General features: G+C 40.4%; 1 protein-coding gene across 1 annotated transcript in view; it reads right to left on the bottom strand.

Moving 5' to 3' along the window:
* Positions 1 to 25,807, bottom strand: part of ADAMTS20 (ADAM metallopeptidase with thrombospondin type 1 motif 20) — a 196,959-nt gene that overhangs the window by 146,649 nt on the left and 24,503 nt on the right. The window contains 3 exon segments of the mRNA XM_030548927.1: positions 926 to 1,009; positions 6,893 to 7,155; positions 20,239 to 20,404. Of these exon segments, the coding sequence (XP_030404787.1) occupies positions 926 to 1,009; positions 6,893 to 7,155; positions 20,239 to 20,404 (513 nt within the window).

Raw genomic sequence — 25,807 nt, 5'->3', positions numbered from 1 at the left:
TAATATGACCAGTCTTTTAAATCAGTAAGTATAACCCTGTGTCATATACTGATTACAATATCACTGTTAGAAAAATATTTATGACAAAATAAATCAACATAAAAACATATTTTTAAAAATTCAGATCTGTGTTATGCACACTATCTTGGACTGATACAATTTATAACATCTAATTTGTCTTTTTTTTTTTTAATTTCACTCAAGTTTGGATGATAAAACCACATGGGTCTTATGGTAAATACCATTTCCTCCTTCTCGTACACTGCTGCCCTACTGACAGACCACAGACGACAACTCAGGAAGGAGGAACCATTTGTAAGATTCACTTTGTGGCATTTTCAGCAGATTGTATGAGGGGAGGGGATACTATCTCCCATGCACCCTGCAAAACAAAAGATCTCAGGGGATCCATCAGCAACTAGGGCCTCCATACTGCCACCTGTCACACGACCCCTTAGAGAACTCCCTCATTCCCCTGTCAATATGGTATTAATGAAGCCACGCTCAGGAGACTTATCCTGCAGGTAGCTGCCCTATAAGCCCTTCTGAGGGTCTGACTTAAAGCCCATTTAAGTCAATGAGAATTCCTAAAAGAAGGAATAGGAGGAGTTCTATAATAAAAATAAAAGGCTCTGTAGTAAAGCTCTCTGTGTGTGTAAACTAATTCCACTTGGGGCTAGAGTTAATCCTGACACCTACATTCTTTTTCTGTTTTGTTTAGTTCTAGTGGAGGTTTTTTGTTTGGAGGTTTGTTTGTTTTTATATCAACAAAGTGATGGTCATAGTAAAAGTAAGTGTAACTGACCTTAACATTTAAAAAAACTGTTTTTGTTGAAATTATTTTATTCTAAAAAATTAGCCTGCAAACAAATATTCTGTGCCTAATCTGTGAAAAATATCCTATTAATAAGTATATTTTTCTTACCTGTTCACTGTGAATTACAATTAGTTTTACAATCATTATATTTATGAGATTTCCAATGCTTGAGTCTTTGTAGATTGCTGCAACCTAGAGAGAGAAAATTCATAGGATTAGATTGCTAAAACCATATGGAAAACTTGAGATCTCTTACTATTTTCATACTCAATTATTTAGTTAAAAATTTATATTTGGTTATAAGATTCAAATACCACATTGGTTACCAGAAGATGGACAAATCATACTCAGTTACACCTTTGGCAATCTGTCATTTGTGCACTATAACTGAATATACTTGTTTACTATAACTCAATAATTAACCCTGAATAAGACTAAGGTCAAATGGACTCTCCACAGATATGACAGAGACAAGATAGGTACTGGACTTAGTTCTGTAGGTGGAAAGTACAAGCCTTCAACCTACACAGAGCTCTTCTTTAGGTCTGGGGAAGGAAGAATAGTGTTTGAGGTAAATTTAAGTTGGAACAGACTGTTAAACAGAAGGGCTAAAATGTTGGAGGCGGTCACTTGAAATGAAGTGGGAAATTGGGCACTAGATTATTATGAGGGTCTGAAATGGGGAATTTAGGACACCAGGCAGTGTGGTGTGTTACAAATTGTAATGAACCAGAAAACCAGTGTCTCTATTAAATTCATGGCTTTTGGTGTCTAGCAGAGTTATGAATTAAAATTCCCAAGTTTGCCTTTTGAAGGTGTTGTGTAGGTTTTCCCAAGGACAAGTATTGCAAGATCAGATATGGAGGGATCACTATGTGAAAAGTGTTCGACCGCAGGTGATGTTTGTCTTATCACTTTTCTGTGTGAGTTCATTCGAGAGTGTAGTGATTGTTCCATTTCACTCACATAGTTATTGTTGGGGCATTTGATGCACTGGATAAGGTACATCACATGTTGTGACAAGCATGTGAAGGACCCATAAATCTTGAAAGGTGTATTGTGGGAGTACTGATCATCATAGCAGTGGAGATATGTCCACAAGTTTTGCATCTGTTGCTCTGGCAGAGTCTGGTGCTGCTTTGAGTTGGTGTGTCCTGGTCTCTGGGGAGCTTGCTTTGGATGATGAGCTTGATGAGGCTGGGGGGTTATTTGAAGGCCAGAGGAGGAAGTTTGGGAAAGATTTTTTTAGACACGCCATTGAAGTTAATGGAAGCTTTGCCACTGACTTTAGTGGGAGCAAAACCAAACTTTAAGAGACTAGTTTCACAACATGCCTCAAAATTGCACCAAATATTTTGCAGGAGATTTTTTTTTGCACATGCAAAACCTACATATACATAAGCAAACAGGCATTTCTGCACATAAATCAGGTAGCTAGACCACAGCGCTTACTGGCTAAACCCATGGACCAGGGTGAAGCCACACTGAAAGCTTTCCCTTCATGTAGAAAAGTAACTGTGTGAGAGGGATCGCAGGTCTCAACTGCAGACCTAGAAGTCTCCAAGCAGTGCCTAGACCACAACTGCCACCAGACAGCTCTCCAGAACCATTAGGGATAGGTGCTAACAGAACTCTGGCCCACCAGACGCTCTGCTTATGAAGCTCCTGATTGGAGCAGACATCCGGCCCTACTGATTGGGCCACACTACCTGAGCCAGAAGGAGACACAGGAAGTTGTCTAAGCAACTGAATGAACTCCTAATCAGCTGACGTACAGGACCCAAAGCCTGACTCTGGTTTGACCCTGGCATTGTTACCTCACTCCAGTTTGATCCTCGATACTGCTACTGATTCTGATTTTGGCTTCACCTCTGGCACTGTTCCCTTGTTACTGATTCGGACTTGACCCTGGGCATGGCTATCTGACTCCAGTCCTGACCCTCAGCATGAATCCTGACCGCCCCAATCTGGCCCCAACCCTTGGCATGATCCTTACCCTGTCTCTTGCTCTGACTCTGGCTTTGGTTGCTGGCTTCTGACCCTGACTTTGACCTCTAGGCCTGATCGCCAATGCCCCTGTCCCTACACTGTGCCTCTTCAAGATGTGTTGTCTACATGAATGCCACTCTTTGTGTATGTACATCCCATGTGCATTAGATTGGATTATTTTGGCCAGAAGTGTCTATCGGAGCTGCACCTGTGCCCTAGATACCCTCACATCCTACCTACCCACACCACCCCAGTATAAAGGGGAGGCAGGCCCAACCATTTCTCAGTTCTTTTACCAATACCCAAACCTGATGTGGGAAGGATTATATAGTAGCAGGAAAGGAGGGCAGGTTGTCGCATCCATGTGGACAAAACATCTTAAAGAATGACATTTATTCTAAGGTACTTAAGTAACCATTCTTTTTTCTTTAAGTGATTTTCCACATGGATTCAACTCTTGGCAACTAACAAGTAGCTGTCTGATTACTGGAGATGGGTACTAAGAGTCCTTCCTAAACAGTGATTGCAGTGCAGCCCTACCAAAATGGGTATCCTACTTGGAAGCTTTGACCAAAAGATTAGTCTCGTAAATGTGAGGACAAAGCTTCATGTATCTGGCTTACAAATCTCAGGAACAGAGGCATTCTTCAAATACACAGGTTGCCTGACCTCTGGTGGAATGAAGTCTAATGTGTACAAGTGGATTCAACTTGGCCAGCTCATAACACGTCCATATGTAGTTGGACACCCATTCTGATAGATTTCTGTGAAGATAATGCCTGATACTTGACCCTATCAGCAAAGGCCACAAAGACCCAGATCTTCAAAGGTATTTAGGCTCCTCACTTCCACTGAAATCAATGGAAGTTAAAAATCTAGATACCTCTGAGGATCTGGGCCAGTCTAGATGTGTTTCTAAATAATTTTGTCTTGGTAAGGTAGTATGATAATGCCTTTACCATGTAAAGTGTATGAAGTTTAGCTTCCACTGGGATTGGGTGAGGCTTGGGAAAAAAATTGGGAGATGAATAAACTGGTTCCTATAGAACTCAAACTACTTTTGGCAGGAACTTGAAGTGAGGCCTGAGAGTAACTCTAGCCTTCTGAAATACTATATAAGGGGGATCCATCATATGAAGATGAATCTCTGCCCTCCTCACCTTTGAGCTGATGTGATGGCTACTAAAAAGGCAGTCTTCACTGAGAGGTAGTAAAGGGAAGATGTTATTAAGGGTTCAAAGGGGAGACCCATCAATCCTGTTCATACCATAGAGGTCCCAAGAGGGAGGGAGCTACTGAACTGCAGAAAAAATATAACTGAGGCCCTTACTGGAGAAAATACAGTGTGCTCCTGGATAAGAGGGTAATGTGCAACTATTGCTGCTAGTTCCCTTATGGAATTAATAGAAAGCCCAAATTGTTGCAGGACTAGTAAATAGCCCAATATCAATGAAATAGGTGTTGTCAAGGGAGACAGCTGGTACCGAGATGTCCAGATAGAAACCTCTCTCACTTAGCTTTATAAATCAATCTAGTTGAGGATTTCCCGCTTTGGAACAGAATGTTCTGAACTTCAGCTGAACAGCTTCTTTTGGTGGATATCATCCAGTCAGCAGCCAAGCTGTCAGATGTAACAATGCTGGGTCTACATGTAGGATCTCACCATTGTTCTGTGAGATTGTATCAGGTAGAGGAGGTAAAGTGATCAGAGGCTGCATTGAGAGGTTCACTAGATCTGAATACCAGAACTGTCTGGGGCCCAGACCAGGACCAGGATGATCATCATCTCCGCCTCTTGACTCAGATTCTCGGTATCACCAGACCTCAGTCCCAATATCCAGGTGATGAAAAAGACAACTGCAAGGAGCCTGAACTGGAGCCGCATCTAGATCAGAAAACTTGGCATTAATTGTTCTGGTCTGTGAGAAATAATTCCATTGATGGCTATCTTCATTTGCAAAGGATGCTAGTCAGCACTGGGTCCTTGAGCAACTATTCATGATCGTCTGAATTGTCTGTTGTGGTGATCTGCTAGTGAGTCCTGTACACATGGAAGATGCAAGGCCAGTGGCATGATCCAGTAATGAATGAACAAATCTAGAGCCAAATGGCTTTCTGACAGAGTGGAGATGACCTGCTTCCTCCCTGTCTGTTGACATATAGTGTGGTTGTGGTGTTGGACTGTGTCCATCACGTCCATGTGATGACTGCTGTGTAGATACATTGATTTCAACCACCTTTGTCTGGTGCACAGGTGAAGCCTGGCAAACTGTATCACATAGATGCATGAGCTCATATTTCCATGAGCCTAAGGCATATTCTCACTGACATCCTTGGTTGAGTTCGAAGTTTGTTGAGGAGGATCTATCTTAAGGAAGACAGGCTCTCACTGACCTGGAATCTAACACAGCTCCTATGAACTCTATGTTTTGATGCAGAGAAAGTGTGGATTTTTCTCTATTGACTTTGAGGTTCAGAGTGATGAGTAGCTTAATGTTATTTGGGATGATCTTCCTCAGACGAACTAGTCATCTAGGTATGGACAGAACTGAATCCCTTCTTTCCTTAAATGAGCTGGATAAAACAGCCTTTGTTGAAAATTTCCAGGACCCAGTGGACCAATGTCATCTGAGTCTAGGCTTCCAAAAGGTAAGAGTTAGTTCATGAAGGGGGGTGAAAGGAAGTGAATCATGAGAGGTTGTCAGGCTCTTGACACCAGTGTAAAATCTGCTTCCCAGTAGAGGATGCAGACTGTGCAGCAACAAAAGAAGAAGAGGTGGAGGGTCATTGTCAGTGGAACCTCTCTGTCTTGGCAGCTTGGAGGCTGACAACATACTATGCAGAGGGACACTGACTGAGGAAAGCCTGTAGTCTTACTTGCTTCCTTCTTGGGAATGGAGCTTCGCCAGTTTACACCAGCTGAGGATCTGGTGTACAGTATTTAATTTTGAACATTTGCCTATTTTTATTTAAGCCTTATCTGACACCCTGTTATGTTTCTGGAACATACCTCTGATCTCAACCTATATTTGCCCCAAGCCAATATAAAGTTACCTTTATATTAATGACGTCACTCACAGATCTCTTTTTGTCCAATCTGAATGCTCAGCATCAGTTGGTTTTCCTTCAGTGCAAATGGGTTGAGTATGCTACGGACCAAATTCTTTCATTAAGGGACATACTAGAGTAGGCTGTAGGAGGAATTCAATGTCTCTGATCTCAATTCTAGGGTGTGCAACCACTGCACCATTCCTTCAAAAGTAGCAGCATGTGTTTCTGTCTGCAGCTAACCAGAGGGTCAGTATGCAGGAGAGGAGGAGGAAGACCAGAACCAAGCCTCCACCTCCTAATCATCCCTTTTGTGATGACGAGCACATACAGAGACACTATCTCTAAGCCGCTCTAGCATTTGGGTCTTCTCTTCCCTCCAGATCCTCAGCTGGCGTTAATTATGTACTACTATTATTAATTATTATTATTACTGTTGTTTATTACCACAGTGCCTCGGAACCTTAGTCAACATGAACCAGGACCCTATTGTGCTAGGCACTGTACAAACACAGAGCGAAAATCACAGTCCCTGACCCAAACAGCTTACAATTGAAGTAGCTCCATTAGCTGAACCCAGCTGAGAATCTGATTAATATTTTAAAAATGCTTGTAGCACAAATATAAAATAACCTGGGCATTTTATTTCACAACAGCTACACAGTCTTACAAAAGCTACATGTTCTTACAACCGCTACAAAAATTGCACTGCTGTGTAAATTTATTATTTTACTTTAATATTACAGTGAATTATTATGTATTACTAATTCTTTTAATGTTTTATCAAATCAAGGGCTAGATTCTACCACGTTCACTTATGGTAAGTAGCACCTTACTGCACAGAAGTCAACAGGGCTACCAGCTAAGGTTCTGGCCCCAATCTTCTATGTTTACAGAAGGTCCTTATTTCAATACAGAATTCTATTTGACTGGATGCAGATGCTCCAGTAAATTTAAAGGGTATATAATTTTACAGGGAAAATACCAGAACAGTAATAAATTCACTTACTATTGGCAACATCACTTAGGTTTACTTACTATTGACATAAGTGTTAATATATAGTGCTGCAAGCTCCGTCCATGGTGACGAACCATTTTGGTATCAGCTGTAACCATCACCTCTACATATCTTGGATAGGAAAGAAAACGTTTTTTCCGGGAATGTGGATTGCTTCTATCAACCTCTATTGATAGATTTTTAAAAGCATACTCTAAAACTGTGGCCTTATGTAAAATATTTAGGTCTTCATTTAAATTGCCATAGTCTGGAAATGGTAAAGTGATTTTCTTCATCTCTTTTTCTGTAAGGAAAAAAAACAGTTACTCTAGCATGCAGTTTCTAAACTTAACGAGATAGAAAGATTGCACAAAATAAAGTGAGAACGCTGTAATATTTAGGATCTGCTTCCAAAATGAACCAATTTAAGCATAAAACATTAGATAGGGAAGCCTGAAACAGGAATAGCAAACGGGATATTTACAGTACACTATTATACAGCTGTCCAATATTTGGTATCATTGTAAGAAATGATACTGATACTACTCTAGTGCCCAAGAGCCCTAGTCAATGTGGACCAGGACTCTATTGTGCTAGGTGCTGTACAAACACAGAGCAAAAACATTGTCCTTGTCCCAAACAAGGGAAAGAGACATGTTATATACCTTTTAGAATGCAAATCATTTTAAAATTCAAACTGACAAGCTGGAAGGACAAAAGCAGTGTGATGTCCGCCTGCATGAACCTCAGTTTAAGGGGGAAAATCTGATACTATGCAGTTGTAGACAAGACAACAACTCATTGTAATAGGCTACACTCACCATCAAGGCTTAAAACAAACATAGATATAAAAGAAAGATCTTAGAACTGCTACCTAATTGCTGTCTCTGCCCAGACTCTGGCTGCACATGTTCAAAGGGGTTCTGCAAGGACACAGATTAATTGCATTAAATGTATGTGAAGAAGTCAAAGAAGCAAGAATTTGACACACAGAGGAGGAAGAAAGAGAGGACAAAGGAATGCATAATCAAGGGCCAGGTTGTGAAGCCTTCCCTGTTTGTGCTCCTTGACCACAAGGCCTGCTCCAAGCTAATGCCACTAGTCTCATCAAGGGAAGTAGGAAAGACAGTGAAGTTGGGGCCACTGCCCCCCTCAGCCAACTAAACTAAGCTAGCACAGGGAGGAGGAACTCATGATCTATACTTCCAAAGGGTGATGAAACTGTAGTGCCACTGTAGCACATAGCTAGCCACAGCCACAATCCCCACCATCCTCCAATGTTCTTTAGCCCATAATATACTATAGCACAAACCAAAAAGTTACCCCTACCGTAATTGATACGTTAAGCATAGAAAAGTTTTATGCATGCACAAGTGCTTCTTTTTATATATAAGTCATAAGCTTTATTAAATGTCAAAATGAGCAGTGTATTTTCATGACCAAAAAGGGAATTTATCATCTGGTGAGCAAATAACATACACATTTAAAACATTTACAATCAATGTTTACCAAATATTCAAACAACTCAGAAGAAACTGTTCTGTAAAATCAAATAAATAACACAACTTTAGATAAATAAAAATGTATAATACATTAGCAATAATGTTGCTTAAGTTTGTGTTTACCTGAAAGACTGGAAAGGTACCAGTTCTGGTCTCTTCAGGTAAATAACGTATGTTTTATAATCTTCCATGAAAGGGATGGGATTGTTTTTCTTTAAAATAAAACAGGGACATTAAATACAAAAAATTACATTTAAATAGTAAAATTGTGACACAAACCAACAAAAGCCAGGAAGTGTATAAACAAGGCTGACACTGAAGACTTAACTCAGGTCATTACAGAGATTTTGTTTTATTTACACTTTTATGTCCTTACTATCATGTAAACATAATTTTTTGTATTTAATTAATTAAGGGCCTGAATTCTTTGTGCACCAAAAGCCCCTAGTCCCAATTTGAGGAGACATACCCGTGCTAGCTCTGACAGACACAGCCTTAGCAACACAAGCTCTAAGAGGGGCATGCCACCCTGACTATGTCCCCAGAGTCTCCGACGGGTATGTGTGCAGGGCACATAGCCCTTCCATCACTTGTGCCGCCAGGGCTACCCACTATTTTTAGCACAGTAGCTGGATCAGTGCTAGGAGCAGGTATATCTCCTCAAACTTGGGATTACACTCCCAGCTTGAAGTTCACACATACCCTAAGACACCCAACTCCTTATATAATAAATGGGAAGAGTTAGGCCCCAGAGAATGTGATTCGCAAAAGCCAGCACACTGACTATGGAGCCGTCTAAGCTAGCCAGTAGGAAATACTGAAGAGAGGAACTTGGCCTAAGCCTTGCCTCCAAAGGGACTTCAGCACCTAAATCTAGCTGGTGTCATTCTTGCTCCTGCTCTAGCCCAATCCATATTTAATTATTTGTACACAGTGGAACAGTTCCAACAGAAGAGACAGGAAGCCCTGCTACAGAATATCCCCATAGCCTGGTAGTTAGGGCATTCTCCTGGGATTGTGAACTTGCATCCCCCACTTCCCATCTCACATTAGGCAGAGGAAGGAATTGAACTTGGTCTTCCACAGCTTGAGTGAGTGCCCTAATTGCTGAGTTATTGCTGAGTTAGATGTACTTTGAGAACATCTACCAGATCAGGCCCCAAATGCAACATGGGTGGGAAACACCTATGTTATGAATCCTACTCAGAATGATCAGTGAGTGAGGCACTGAGCTGCTGTGCGCTGTCAGGATTGAGGTGGCTTTGCACATGCTCAGCAGTAGAAACTTGAGTACCTAGGGGCTTCAGTCCCCTGAATAATTAGGAGGCACCTGAACAGGGGTTTTGTAAATGTCAGTAGGGCCTAAATGTCAGACTTAGGTGCTAAAGTGGCAGCAAGACTCCTAGGTTCCCCTTGTGACTCCCATACTGGATGTCTAAAACAAGCCAACCAAAATAAATATCCAAAGTCTGATTTGCCTGTCAGAGGCTAACAATGGATTAACTCGATTGAAGTCAATGGATGTATACTGATATAAAATCAATGTAAATGAGGAGAGGCACCCAACAGCAATTTTCTAAATGCATCTTCTACGGAATACAAAAACTGTGAATCTACTTGTAAATGGTTCTGCTACTTTTCACGAGTAAATGAATCTGATCCTTTATTTTTTAGCACAACTCTGTCTGAACAAGTACAGCAAATACAGCAAAGGTTTTCAATAGAGCTGATTTGTTATCTGATACTTAAACTGAAATGCTAATTATTCTGTGAAGATACAGTCACAAAGGGTCACATTCTCCTACTCTTACTCACAGTGAGTAGCACCATATTCCATGAGGAGTACCTTTGATATCAAGTGCAAATATGTACGGTGTAAGTACTCAGTGAGAATAAGGGTGACAGAATATGGCTTCAAATGCATAATATTACTCCTAATATTTTTAAAAGCACTGAACTATAATTTATGTCCACAGTAAAAAGAAAAATGACCACACGATTTCCCATGTATAGCCACATGGCTACATGTAAGGGGGCTTAACTGGATTTTAGTATCATAATTCACTGGATTGTGATAACAAAGGTATCATTTCTGAGAGAATTATGCGGGTGGAGAGTATGTAAATAGTATGTAATTGAATTGGCATACCAGTCACTGGACAATGTTCAGCAATATAAAGGCCTTCAGGAGGTCACTGTCTCTCCACCATGTGTTGCCATATGTTGTCCTGCCTTCAGAACCAGGAAGAGCTTACAGAAGGATGGGGACTGGGATACAATGAACAATATCAACAAAGACCTATTAAAATTGGAATCTGGCAGCTTTCAGAAAACTTACAATTATCAGTTTAACATGTCGATGGATCTGATCTGTGAGGGTATGTCTACACTGCAAAAAGCAATAGCAAGTCTCAGGACCGGGTCAAATGACAGGCTATAAATAGCAGCATAGACATTTCTGCTTAGGCTGAAGCCTGGGCTCTAAGACCCTCACCAGGTTTCAGAACCTGGGTCCCAGCCCAGCAGGAATGTCTACACTACTATTTTTAGCCCTATAGCACAGGCCCAATGAGCCCGAGGCAGTTGACCTGGGCTCTGAGACTTATTGCCATGAGGTTTTTGTTGCAGTGTAGACATATCTTGAGAGGCTTACCATGCCTATGTTTTTAATCTTTGAAAATCTAGGGCAATTTTAAGTTTTGGAGTATGAATGCTGGCAGGAGAGAGATCACTTGATCATTACGTGTTAGGTTCACTCCCTCTGGGACACCTGGCATTGAGTCACTGTAAGTAGACAAGATACTGGGCTCGATGGACCTTTGCTCTGACCCAGTATGGCCATTCTTATGAAAAAACTTTATTTTAAACTGGAGACACATAGTTATGATGTGGGATATTTATTCATAGCTGCACATTTATAAATGTTCATGAAAAAAAATTAATGAAAACAAGGGGATCAGATTTTGATCTCATTTATGCTCATGCTAGTTCATATCCATTCACTAACAATATTGCTCTTTATGATTTCAAAGTTCTCATAGCTTTCATGGGGGGGCATTTCAAGGAATTGTTCAATAGTGCTATGTCATACAATGCTACTGAGTTACAATTCAAGAAAAATAGTGGATATATTTGTGACTGATATGGCTATTTCCTGCAATATCTTTTGGAGATCTTATTGTATTAAGTTTATGTATAATTGGGGGCCAGGAATTGAATGTAATTCCGTGGGAGAAGGTAACCAGTGTCCTCCAGGAGCTAAGAAGAGTAGGGGATGATTAGGCAAATTCACTCAGACTGTAACATCTACAGAACGGTACCATCTCCTGAGGAGGCTTGCATGTACTAGTTCAGACTGGATTCTCAAGAGGCCAACAGACAAAGAAAGGACTTTTGGATAAATAGCCTGAGTTTAAACTGACCCAGGGATTTTTTTCTGATCCAGCAAACAGAACCTTCTGTCCAATGGGAGAGCTCCAATCCTTACATGAGGTTGGAAGGACTGACACCAACCAAAACCCTTATGGAAAGGGGGGTTCTTTTATAGTTTTTAATACATTTTCTCTGTAATACTTTTACCTTAAGAATAAATGCTCTTACTTAGAAAAAAACTGCATAACTTAAAATTGTGGGCAATTACTGTGTTTACAGCCTCTGAGGAGAAAAGCAAACCAGGCCTGCTTAAGTAGTCTGACCTGCTGGAGAATTCACACTGTAGGCAGGGAGTAGTACAGCCTCGGAAAAAAAAACCCAGTCAGGAGGGGGAGAGAGACATGTCTCCATCCAAGAGAGAGAGCAGCTGGTGAGCCAGAAGCCTCAGTGGGTGCCCTTGGTGGACCATAAAGGAGGAATACAGGAACAGTTACCCTGAACTGTGACAATACTGAATTAACAAAAGGAGACTTAGCCCTTTCTCTCTACATAACTTTCTGGCAGTTTAAGCTACTTTTAAACCAACCTAAGAATATCTGTTCACAAACTTGCACCCAGCTTACTAAATCAGTTCAGAAGTAACCTTTTAGATAATTTGGTCATGCACAAATTTATACCAATTTAATTAAATAAATAGTTGCAAAACTCACTTTTAGTTATACTTGTTCAAGTTTGTGTGCAGACAAGGCCCTGTAGAATCTCTGATTTAGGTGAAACAATTAGTGTGACAGGGAACTAGTCTGCTCTGTCTACACAGTCAGAGAACTTCTGCCACTAAACAGCCCACTTCAGTTTATTTACATTGGCTCTTTCCATCACATTACTGATCCATACACCATAAATTATTAACAGTTTGACCTCTTTTCTCTGCTGAGGCAAGGGAAGAGTTCTCAATCCACAGAATGTCCCTGGTTCTGACCCTGCTAGCCTCCCTCTCTCCCCCCTGCACTTCCTTCCTGGGCCTTCTTAGTCCTTCTGTGTTAATGGGCCAATTTACTCATTAATCCTCCCCCAGCCCATTCTAACCCACTAATTAGGCCCCCATCAGGTCCATCATGGGGGGACTTAATTGGTGTTTAAGTGACTAGAGTGCTGGCTCAGCTGTTGATTCCCAGTGCACTCTCACAATTACCTTTACAAAGCTAGTTTCCCAGAATCTTTCATTTTGTGGATATGATGGAAAGGACAGAGAATGAAATGAGTTTTCTTTTTGAGAATTTTCTTTAATGAGATGTTGTACAAATCTGACCAAATTGAATGATTTATTTCACATGATTGTAGATGGATTCTTTTTGATAATATTGGAATAGTTCTTCATTGTTATGCAGTTTTGTTAACAGAACTATAGATAACTAACTCCTGCATGTTTCTGCAGTTTCAAGTCTACCAGGCTTACGAAGTGTTGCAGCATCATAAAATGGCATATAGCAATACAAATATAAATAGAAACATGTTTTCACATTAAGGGTAGTCTAGAAGTTCCTATTCAAAAAGCAACTGTTTGGTTAAAAGCAGAATTGATTAGAAAAACTGCAAAATCTGACAGACCAATGAAATGACAATGACCATGACTTGGATAAAGGATAATGTGTAGTTTTTTTTTAAAAGTGCAATTATTTTAATTTTGTTTATTAAGTAGTACCTAAAACTAACCAAGAATAGGGCCTTATACAAACCTAGTGCAAGAGCAGACATTGAATAGAAATATAAAAGACAATTTCAGATCAGCACTCAAAAATTATAACTGTCAGTGTAATATTTACATGATTTTGACTGAAACTCCTGCTTTTTTTTGGTACAAAGAATAATCTGAGGATTGATATTTCATCGATTTTAAAATAATGTACAAACTACCTGACAGACAATACCTATCAATGGATATCACCATATTTTTGAAGTAACCTTAATCAAAATACATATACAGAAATATAATTTCTATGGCATGTGTAATGCACGAGATTAGACTGTATGATCATAATAGTCCATTTCTGCCCTTAAAATCTATGAATAAACAGAGTTTTTACCTTATACTTACTGCTTCCAAGTTTAAAATCCACCTAACAAGATTCTAGGAATGTCACTGTGTCACTCTGAAGCCTAAAATGTCTTCTGAGTCAGTGTGAGGTGATAGAAGCAGCTTCAAGTATGACAGAGCTCTTGTTGTTCAGAGCATAACCAACTTGAATCATTACTCAGTTTTGCAGTCTGTTACCACACAATTTTTAAGTTCTCAACCATTTTGACTTTATGCATTATACCGGTGAGGTGTACAGTTATAAGGCATGTATCTATGCCAGGCCAAGAGTCCTGGATCACTGTGATATTAGAGGTAACTCAACTAATCGCCACCCTTCCTCCACAGCTAATCTATTTACAATTTCATTGACTGTATGAGGGAAACTGCATAGATGGTGGATTACTTGGCTCAACTGTCACACCTATGTGCCCAGCTGCCACCCACACAAATCCACACATCCCTTCCAGCACAACCCCCCTAGACTTAAATCAACACAATCACCTAACCACTACACATAATAACCCCAAACACACATAGCTACTACTAAAACCACACCACTAAACATTTTCAGGGAATTGGTCTTTTCAAATATTTAATCATATATTCCTTAAGAGGAAAGGGTACAGTCTAACTTTCTTTTGATCACTATCCTCCTGAGAAAAATATGGTAATAATGAATTTTCAGTTTTGAATAAACATTCATGAAATGCATGTACATTCAGAATGAGCTCACATTAGTTTCAATCTCATCAAAGCTAAAGAATTCATTAAACAGGATGCTTCTCAATGCCAGGTCAAACAAATCATAAACTACTTTCTCCAGTTTTCTGCTATGAAGCTGCACACTTTTGTATTTTCTTTGAAGTCATATAAACAAAGCCTTTATGCTCATATTAAAAGCACAAGAAAAGTATCTATTATGTCAATAAGTTTAAAACACTTAGCTACAATGAGAAATACTTCTAAAATAGTAGTCTTATAATAGTAAATTGCTATCCTACTGTTTGGAACAATAGTTGATGGACACCTAGAATCTCAAATAAATTATTTCTAAGCCCACTCTAGATGTTGGTCTAGATGTTGAACTTTGAGGGTAGCTGCAGATGTCTTTTCCTCCTATTACATCATGCTGCAGTCTTCAATAAATCATTAAGATGCATGCAGGTCTAAACACACAACTGCTGAAAAATTTACACTACACTACACTACTATGGGATAGCCTAATTTTGGCAATTAATTGATCTTTGCTTATTAGCGGTAAATATGCCCAATGGCCTGTGATGGGATGTTAGACGGGGTGGGATCTGAGTTACTACAGAGAATTCTTTCCTGGGTGTCTGGCTGCTGAGTCTTACCCATATGCTCAGGGTTTAGCTGATCGCTATACTTGGGGTTGGGAAGGAATTTTCCTCCAAGGCAGATTGGCAGAGTCCCTGGGGTTTTTTTTTGCCTTCCTCTGCAGTGCTGGGTACGGGTCACTTGCTGGAGAATTCTCTGCACCTTGAAGTCTTTAAACCATGATTTGAGGACTTCAGTGGCTCAGACATAGGTTAGGGGTTTGTTGCGGGAGTGGGTGGGTGAGATTCTGCGGCCTGTGTTGTGCAGGAGGTCAGAGTAGACAATCATAATGGTCCCTACTGACCTTAAAGTCTATGACTATGGGCATGTCTACGCTACGGGATTATTCCGATTTTACATAACCGGTTTTGTAAAACAGATTGTATAAAGTCGAGTGCATGCAGCCACGCTAAACACATTAATTCGGTGGTGTGTGTCCATGTACCAAGGCTAGCGTCAATTTCTGGAGCGTTGCACTGTGGGTAGCTATCCTGTAGCTATCCCATAGTTCTCACAGTCTCCCCTGCCCATTGGAATTCTGGGTTGAGCTCCCAATGCATGATGGTGCAAAAACACTGTCGCGGGTGATTCTGGGTAAATGTCGTCACTCATTCCTTCCTCCGTGAAAGCAATGACAGACAATCATTTCGCGCCCTTTTTCCCTGGATTGCCCTGGCAGTGCAATAGCCATACCATGGAGCCCGTTTTGCCTTTTGTCACTGTCACCGTATGTGTACTGGATGCCGCTGACAGAGGCGGTACTGCAGCGCTACACAGCAGCATTCATTTGCCTTTGCAACATTGCAGAGACGGTTATCAGTCATTCTGTACTGTCTGCCATGCCATTGTAAACTGGCGATGAGATGACGGTTATCAGTCGTTCTGTACCATCTGCTGTTGTCATGGGTGCTCCTCGCTGACATTCGCTGGGGTCGGCTGGGGGTTGTATCTAAAAATAGAGTCAGTCCTGCCTAAAATATGGGGCAAGTGTACTAGAGAACCAGTGTACCAGAGAGCACAGCCGCTCCGTGTCAGATCCTGCAGAAATGATGAGCTGCATGGCATTCTAGGGGGTTCCCCTGCAACAATCCCATCCGTTGCTTCCCTGCTCCCCCAACCCTCCTGGGCTACCATTGCAGTGTCCCCCCCCATTTATGTGATGAAGTAATACAGAATGCAGGAATAAGAAACACTGACTTGTGAGTGAGATAAAATGAGGGAGAGGCAGCCTCCAGCTGCTATGATAGCCCAGGCAGGACATGAAAAGGTTGCGGGGGGAGCCCAGCATCCCGCTGCTATGATAGTCCAGGTAGTACAGAATCTTTTCTTTAGACATGAAGGGGGGGGGGCTGATGGAGCTCAGCCCCCAGTTGCTATGATGAAGACGGTTACCAGCCATTCTGTATCATCTGCCAGGAATGACCGGGAGTCATTCCTATTTTTACCCAGGGGCCCCTGGCCAACCTCACCTGAGGCCAGCCAGGAGCACTCACAGGATGATGACGAGGATGGCTACCAGCCCTTCTGCACTGTACCGTCTGCCACCGGGGAAGGGAGGGGAGAAGATGCTGCTGTTCAGCTCCGCAGCACCGTGTCTACCAGCAGCATGCAGTAGACATATAGTGACATTGAAAAAAGTCAACAAACGATTTTTTTCCCTTTTCTTTCACAGGAGGAGGGGAGGGGTAAATTGACAAGATATACCTTGAACCACCTCAGACAATGTGTTTGACCCTACAGGCATTGGGAGCTCAGCCAAGAATGCAAATGCTTTTCAGAGACGGCGGGGACTGTGGGATAGCCGGAGTCCTCAGTACCCCCTTCTCTCCCTTCATGAGCGTCCATTTTATTCTTTGGCTTTCCATTACGCTTGTCACACAGCACTGTGCTATGGACTGTGTATCATAGCCTGGAGATTTTTTTCAAATGCTTTGGCATTTCGTCTTCTGTAACGGGGCTCTGATAGAACAGATTTGTCTCCCCATAGAGAGATCAGATCCAGTATCTCCCGTAGGGTCCATGCTGGAGCTCTTTTTGGATTTGGGACTGCATCGCCACCCGTGCTGATCAGAGCTCCACGCTGGGCAAACAGGAAATGAAATTCAAAAGTTCGAGGGGCTTTTCCTGTCTACCTGGCCAGTGCATCTGAGTTCAGATTGCTTTCCAGAGCGGTCACAGTGGTGCACTGTGGGATACCACCCGGAGGCCAATACCATTGATTTGCGGCCACACTAACCCTAATCCGACATGGCAATACCGATTTCGACGCTACTCCTCTCATCGGGGAGGAGTACAGAAACCGGTTTTAAGAGCCCTTTATATCGATATAAAGGGCCTCACTGTGTGGACGGGTGTAGGGTTAAATCGGTTTAACGCTGCTAAACTTGGTTTAAACACATAGAGTAGACCAGGCCTATGACTCTAAAAACACAACTCAGGGAATTATAGACCAGTCAGCTTAACTTCAGTACCCAGAAAGATAATGGAGCAAATACTTAAGCAATCAATTTGCAGACACCTAGAAGAGATAAAGTGATAAGTAGGGCCCTATTAAATTCATAGCCATGAAAAATAAGTCATGGACTGTGAAATCTGGTCTTTTGTGTGCTTTTATCCTATAATATACAGATTCCACAGGGGAGACCAGCATTTCTCAAACTGGGGGTCTTGACCCAAAAGGGAGTTTGCAAAGTTATGTAAGGGGGGCTGCGGTATTGCCACCCTTACTTCTGCGCTGCCTTCAGAGCTGGGTGGCTGGAGAGTGGTGGTGGTTGCCCAGGTGCCCAGCGCTGAAGGCAGCGCAGAAGTAAGGGTGACAATATCATACCATGCCACCCTTCTGTGCTGTTGCTGGCAGTGGCTTTGCCTTCAGAACTGGCCTCCCAGCCAGCAATGATTGCTCTCCAGCTGCCCAGCTCTGAAGGCAGCACTGCTGGCAGAAGCAGTGCAGAAGTAAGGGTAGCAGTACCGCAACCCACCCTACAATAACCTTGTGACACCCTCCCACCCACAACTCCTTTTTGGATCAGGATCCCTACAATTACAACACCGTGAAATTTCAGATTTAAATAGCTGAAATCATGAAATTAATGATCTTTAAAATATGATGACTCTGAAACTGATTGAAATGGACCATGATTTTGGTAAGGCCTTAGTGATAAGTAACAGTCAGCATGGATTTGTCAAGAATAAATAGTGTCAAACCAACCTGATAGCTTTCTTTGACAGGTTAAAGGGGAAACAGTAGATGTGGTATATCTTGACTTTAGTAAGGCTTTTGATACTGTTTCACATGTCCTTCTCATAAACAAACTAGGGAAAAACAGCCTAGGTGAGGCTACTTTAAGGTGGGTGCATAACTGGTTGGAAAAGCATTCCTAGAGAGTAGTTATCAGTGGTTCACAATCAAGCTGGAAAGGCATATCAAGTGGGGTCCTGCAGGGATCAGTTCTGGACCAGTTCTGTTTAATATCCTCATCAATGATTTAGATTATGGCATAGAAAGTACACTTATAAAGTTTGTGGATGATATCAAGCTGGGAGGGGTTGCAAGTGCTTTGGAGGAGAGGATTAAAATTCAAAACGATCTGGACAAACTGAAGAAATGGTCTGAAGCAAATAGGATGAAATTCAATAAGGACAAAGGAAAAGTACTCCACTTAGGAAAGAACAAATCAGTGGCACACAAAATGGGAAATGACTGCCTAGGAAGGCATACTGCAGAAATGCAGGGGGTTCATAGTGGATCACAAGCTAAATATGAGTCAACAGTGTAACACTGTTGCAAAAAAAATCAAATATTCTGAGACATATTAGCAGGAATGTTGTAAGCAAGACACAAGAAGTAATTCATCTGCTCTACTCCATGCTGATTAGGCCTCAGCTGGAGTACTGTGTCCAGTTCTGGGCTCCACATTTCCGGGAATATGTGAGCAAAAAAGAGTAAGTCCACAGAAGAGCAACAAAAATAATTCAAGGTCTAGAAAACATGATCTATGACAGAAGACTGAAAAAATGGGTTTGTTTAGTCTGGAGAAGAGAAGACTGGGGGGGGACATGATAGCAGTTTTCAAGTACATAAAAGATTGTTGCAAGGAAGAGGGAAAGAAATTGTCTTTAATCTCTGAGGTCAGGACAAGAAGCAATGGGCTGAAATTGCAGCCAGGTTGGTCTAGGTTGGTCATTATGAAAAACTTCCTCTCTGTCAGGGAGGTTAAGCACTGGAATAAACTGCCTAGGATGATTGTGGAATCTCTGTCACTGGAGATTTTTAAGAGCGGATTAGACAAACACCTGTCAGGGATGGTCTAGATAATACTTAGTCCTGCCTTGAGTGCATGGAACTGGACTAGAAGACCTCTCGAGGTCCCTTCTAGTCTTTCAATTCTATGAATATATAACTGTTTTAAAGCACTCTGCTACGTTCACTATTTGTCGTTATGCTATTAGTAGTGGGTTTTTTTCCCCTTCATATTCACGTGAATCATCTCCTAAACTGTGAAGCTTTGAAAATTACTGCCAATGTGTTGTGACATATCCTAATTCTATGCTCCTCAGGTACCCCTTTTTCTGTTTCTCAATGTTAATGTATTAATATAATATGAATATGTAATATGAATATAAAATATTTTAAAAATATATATAATGAGACATTAGTACCTACATTAATAGTAAATAGTAGATAATACAGTATATTATAGGACAGGAAGATTTAATGTATTACTTTTTAGATTTATTTGCACTAAATTTCATTTATTTTGTGAATCTACATAAAAGCTGAAAATATGTCCCTGATGCTGCAAAAATGTAATCTATGGAAGAATCATTGTGAAAAATAAAGCATGTGCATAAGTCTTTGAAGGACTGATGCATATTTTTGCAAGCTAATTTATCTTACATTTAAAGTGGGACATTTGTTTTTCACCAATGTTTGTTAGGTCTATATGAAACGAATAAATAAAATACATTCTAAGTTCCCAATTACAGCGATAGTCATTAATATTACTAAGGAAAAACATTTGTTAAACATACCATTTGTTAAAACACTAAAAACCATAGTGAACAGACATAGATATCAGAATTTAAAGTATAACTATACCTGAAACTTCACAAGGTTTATGGGATTTCTTATAAATGTCATTTTTTAAATCTTCATGTCTGTATATAAGATGTGGTTTGTTATGATCATCTTCGTGCTCATCTCCATCTGCCTTCATCAAAGGTTCTAAAAAATATTCACCATCATGTGCTTTAAAGGTGCCCATCTGAAAATAAGACAGAGCCAGTCAATGTCTTTTCCTCTGAAAATTGTATTTTACACCAGTGATTTTATATGTGCAGTAAAATTTGTATGAAATACTCAAAATTAACTACATGTACTCTGCGTTCTATTATGCTGTCATTGACATTTCTGGAGTTTTTTTTAATTGTGTATTATACACAAATCTCTATCACCATCCTCACTCTCTATGGCCCCAATCTTGCGAGTACTTCCACACATGCAGACCCTTGAGTCCACTCAAAGTCCCACTGACTTCCACTGGGGCTTAAGTTTAGAATTTTCTGCTCCAAGGTCCACTCAGATTTGGAGAGCAGGGCAATCTTAACTACAGAGTTTTATCAGCATGTCATATTTCTGTATTGAGCTGTTGCCCTTTGTTTTTTGCAGATATAACCGTTTTCTCTTAACATTTCAATTTTACAGTACATTAAAGTGACTCTTTTCTTGAAAACTAAACTACTAAAAAAATTATTTAAAATAAGGTTTTGATACATTTTCTTATAGTGGTTTTCTGTCCTTTTGCTGAATGAAAGAACCACAAACAGAGGAAAGTGACTGAGCATATAGGGGAATCTGTGACATTGATGGTACACAGAATGCTATCACATGCTCAAAAGTAAGAAAAAAAAAGTCCCATAACCCCCTGAAGATCCTTCAACTGAGACACCCTATACAGCATCTTTCCTCTTCTACCCTTATAATTATAACTGTAACTTGTTGGTTATTTTATTTTATAAAAGTACATGCACATAAGGAAGAAGGTATACACCAGAAGGTAGAGCTTCTGGCAGTGGGGAAACACAAAATTCTTATGCCTTTGGCTAAGGTTTATTTGGAATTCAGAAGCTTTAGAGCGTGACCTGAAAGTGGAGGTGCTAAAGAGTATACCCGTGGAAATGCTGGTCGGCAATGATATTTTGCATATGACTAAGCCTGCTAATGTTGTAACCCGTAGTAAAAACAAATATTGTGCTGGAATCCCAATAAGAAATGGTAAAGACCCAGAAACTACTAAGGGGGGAGGGGAAGGACTCTCCAGCTCCACTGCAGCAGAAGAAATTAGTCTGTTTCAAGGTGTGGGAGAGGCTGAAGTCAACTCCTATATGGCAGAGGAAAAGAAGCATTAATTGAAGTCCTGCACACAAGACACAAGACATCCCACTGAAGGCAAATGAGGCCTTGTGTAGCATCCAAGGACAGAAACCTTGTTCATTGCATTCCCAACTCCCTCCAGGAACATGAGACCTACACATGAACTCATCCCATCAGCTTGGATTCTGATTTGAAGGGGATAAAAATCACTGACAAAGAGAAACTCCATCTCTTTATGCTCTCTGGACTCTGAGGGGCAGAGATTCCTAAACATAAGTAAGAGATCCCCATGTTGCTTGGCATGGGTCAGCCCTAAAGAACAGCTTATTATAGAAGTGTATATTGCCTTCTTAAATCTGAGACTAACTCATGTGTGCATGTTTTCTATTTTAACCTAGTAAATAACTTTTATTTCTTTTATTAGTTAATAAATCTTTAGTTAATTGGCCACAGGAGTTGCCATTGATTTGAGATCTGAGTAGAAATGACCTAGGGTAAGTGACTGGTCCTTTGGGAGCAAGAGCTCTGGAAAACCGCTCAAGCAGTTGTTTGAGACTGCCCAGCATTGTGAGGAATCAATGTTGCTAGCATATGATTGTCCTTTTGCTAGTCACTTGGGGGCACAGAGAACCTATGAGAGATTAAAGAAAATTTTCTATTGGTCAGGGATATAGAATGATGTGAAAAATTATTGCAGGTCTTGTGAATTATGCCAAAAGGAAAAGACCTGCACGGCCACAGAAAGTTCTCCTACATCCTTTGCCTGTGGTACAAGAGCATTTTAGAGGATAGCAGTGAACATTATGGGCCCTATGCCTACCCAAAGGGAGAAGAAATATATCCTGGTGGTAGTGTGTCCACTGTGCCTGTTTGACGCTTTCATATTATGTATGTTGTGTAAAGAGCAAAAGACAAAACACCCTCCATAACTGATACATCAATTTCCCCACCACTGCTTCCTCTCATGCCTCACTCTGCAGAGGTAGGATTTTCTTGGTGTCAGGTAGATCTAAATTCTTGGAAAGGCCTGGGCACACAGCTCTATGTGGCACAGCACACGCTCAGCTCAGCCTTTCCACACTCATTACTTTTGTGCTGTGTGGTTTTTGAGGGAACAGTGAGAACTCTATCTGCGTCCCTGGGGGCGGGGGGGAAGGGGCTCAGAATCTCAGACTCCCAGCAATCAGAAGTTCTACAGCGTGTCAGAGATAGCCTTGAGTGCATATAACCTTCTGGTCCAAAGGTCCTAGGGGCAGAGAGAGGGTGGTCCTGTCACTCAGACTTAAGGGAGAAAGCTTTTGTTAAGATTTATATTATTTCATTTTTTGAATTACCAATACGGTGAACCCTAAGAATGGGGTAAGATTGACTTTATGCAGTGTGCACAGCCTTTATCTATACATTAATTCATTCTGTGCCCCCCTTCTCTTCACACTCTACACCTTATCTCTGGGCAGGGAAGACAAAATTATTATAAATTTAAATTTAAACCAGATTTTTTCTTTATACGTTGCTACTATTTTTCTTTCTTCCCATTTTATAGTTTCAAATTACCGAAGTGGATATTTTGTACTTGTTTCTTTAATTAGTTTTCCAGTTGAGAACAGAATTTAAGATTTCACATAGAAATGTTTTCTACTAAGAAGTTTCACATTTAAAAATGCTTCTCTATACCAAAAAGATAAGCCCAGTCACATGCCTCCTTAATATCTTACTCTGAGAACACAAACTCAAACACAAAATTCAGTTGATAAGCAAACAGCTTGTGATATATTCATAACCAACATCTTGCAAATATTGAACTGCCAAAAGTCGAGAAAGCTGAAAGGCTTGGACCAGGCTACATTCCTCCATCAGAGTTTGCTTTTTGAAATCAATAGGAGGTGTGTTCTTGAGATACTTAAACAATTTGGAAAATTCCATTCCCAGGGCATATATATGGGCTCCCCTGAGGAGCCTAATATTAGACTTACATGTTTAAAAATATTGGCTTGTGTATAGAAAGTTCACAATAACTTTGTTAAGGTATTTAAAATCAAAATAGCATTTCATTGTTAATATTGAAGCTATCTTGTTTTGAACTAGCAGATTTTATTGATAATAAAAATACAGTTTACCTCCAGATGCTGCAAACACTTATGTACATGCTTAACTTTTGGTTTAAGTAGTTCCAGTGAAGTCAATGAGACAAGTCGAGGGGGTAATGTTATACAACTAATGTAAATTTTTTGTATCATCAGGGCCTTCATTTTCAATATTAAGAATTTTGTCTGCCAGTTTTGTAAATTTCAAATAAGATACCTTACTCCTAGTGGAGTTTAAAAACAAAGCAATAAACAGCAGCATTTATAATTTAGGTCATTATATATTTCAATTTATAGTTATAGTAGCACATTTTCAAATCAGTTTTACAAATCCTCAATTTAATTTAAATCAATTATTTTGTTTAAAAAAAATCGAGTTATTTAAATAAATAATTTAACTTTCCTAGATTTAAAACATTCCATCCTGTCTCTGAGTGATCTTCTCTGTAAATGTAACTTTAGCTATCAGCTTTATGCTGTAGACTCACAAACCTCTCTCTCTGTTCCAGATCTGTCTTCCTATATTCATAAGAAAATGTCAGCTTGTCTTTCTGACATTTCATTATGATGATCAGCTCTCAACTAAAATTTAACATGGGCAAAACTGAGCTCCTGATCTCTCCACCAAAGCCCTCATGTCTACTGTCTCTATCATCAAGTGGACAACACCACAATCCTCCATGTTGCTCAGACCCATAATCTCATTTCATCTTCATTTTTGATTTGGCCTTCTCTTTTGACCCACACATCCAGACAACAACTAAATCTTGCTGCTTCTTGCTACACAATATATTCAAGATCAACCTTGATGTCCACTACCTCGACTACCTGAATTCCATTCTTCTTGTCTGCTTTTTCCCCATAAACACTTTCATGCTTTCTCCAATACAACATATTTAATATATGGGGAAAACTCTCAGTCAAAATCCATAAAGCCACCATTTTATCCTTCTTTCAATCTTTCCTTAAAATTCTACTCTGCTGTAACACACTGTCATAACTTAGTCCCAAATTTGGACCTTAGCGTCCAAAATATGGGGGTTAGCATGAAAACCTCCAAGCTTAGTTACCAGCTTGGACCTGGTACTTGCTGCCACCACCCAAAAAATTAGAGTGTTTTGGGGCACTCTGGTTCCCCCTAAAAAACCTTCCCTGGGGACCCCAAGACCCAAATCCCTTGAGTCTCACAACAAAGGGAAATAATCCTTTTTCCCTTCCCCCCTCCAGGTGCTCCTGGAGAGATACACAGACACAAGCTCTGTGAATCCAAACAGAGTGACTCCCCCTCTCTGTTTCCAGTCCTGGAAACAAAAGCACTTTCCTCTTCACCCAGAGGGAATGCAAAATCAGGCTAGCAAATCCAACACACACAGATCTCCCCCTGATTTCTTCCTCCCACCAATTCCCTGGTGAGTACAGACTCAATTTCCCTGAAATTTCCCAGAAAAGAAAACTCCAACAGGTCTCAAAAAGAAAGCTTTATATAAAAAGAAAGAAAATACATACAAATGGTCGCTCTGTATTAAGGTGACAAAATACAGGGTCAATTGCTTAGAAGAAATATGAATAAACAGCCTTATTCAAAAAGAATACAAATCAAAGCACTCCAGCACTTATATTCATGCAAATACCAAAGAAAAGAAACCATATAACTTACTATCTGATCTCTTTGTCCTTACACTTAGAAACAGAAGACTAGAAAACAGAAACTACTTCTCCAAAGCTCAGAGAAAGCAGGCAGACAGACAAAAGACTCAGACACAAACTTCCCTCCACCCAGAGTTGAAAAAATCCGGTTTCCTGATTGGTCCTCTGGTCAGGTGCTTCAGGTGAAAGAGACATTAACCCTTAGCTATCTGTTTATGACACACACACAGAAAACTACCAATTGGTAAAGGATAGAAAGGAGACAAGTAGTGACTACTACCACCGATAGGTTAAGAATTGTATCCACAGTTAATCTATGATGAAATACCCAATTATTTTTGTTACCTACCTCATCTTCAATCCCCTCTCCGCCACCTATATGTTTGTCTAATTCACCTGTTATGTCTTTTCTTTTAGACTGCAACATCTTTGGGACATGGACTGTCATTTACGATATGTTTATATAGTACCTATTACAAAAAGACCTGGATCTGGCTTAGGCCTATAAGATCTATTATAACATAAATAATATTTTGAACAAAATTGGAATGGTCTCTGCTTAT

This window comes from Gopherus evgoodei, chromosome 1 (assembly GCF_007399415.2).
Source record: "Gopherus evgoodei ecotype Sinaloan lineage chromosome 1, rGopEvg1_v1.p, whole genome shotgun sequence".
Lineage (NCBI taxonomy): Eukaryota > Metazoa > Chordata > Testudines > Testudinidae > Gopherus > Gopherus evgoodei.
This window is presented reverse-complemented; position numbering and strand designations above follow the sequence as displayed.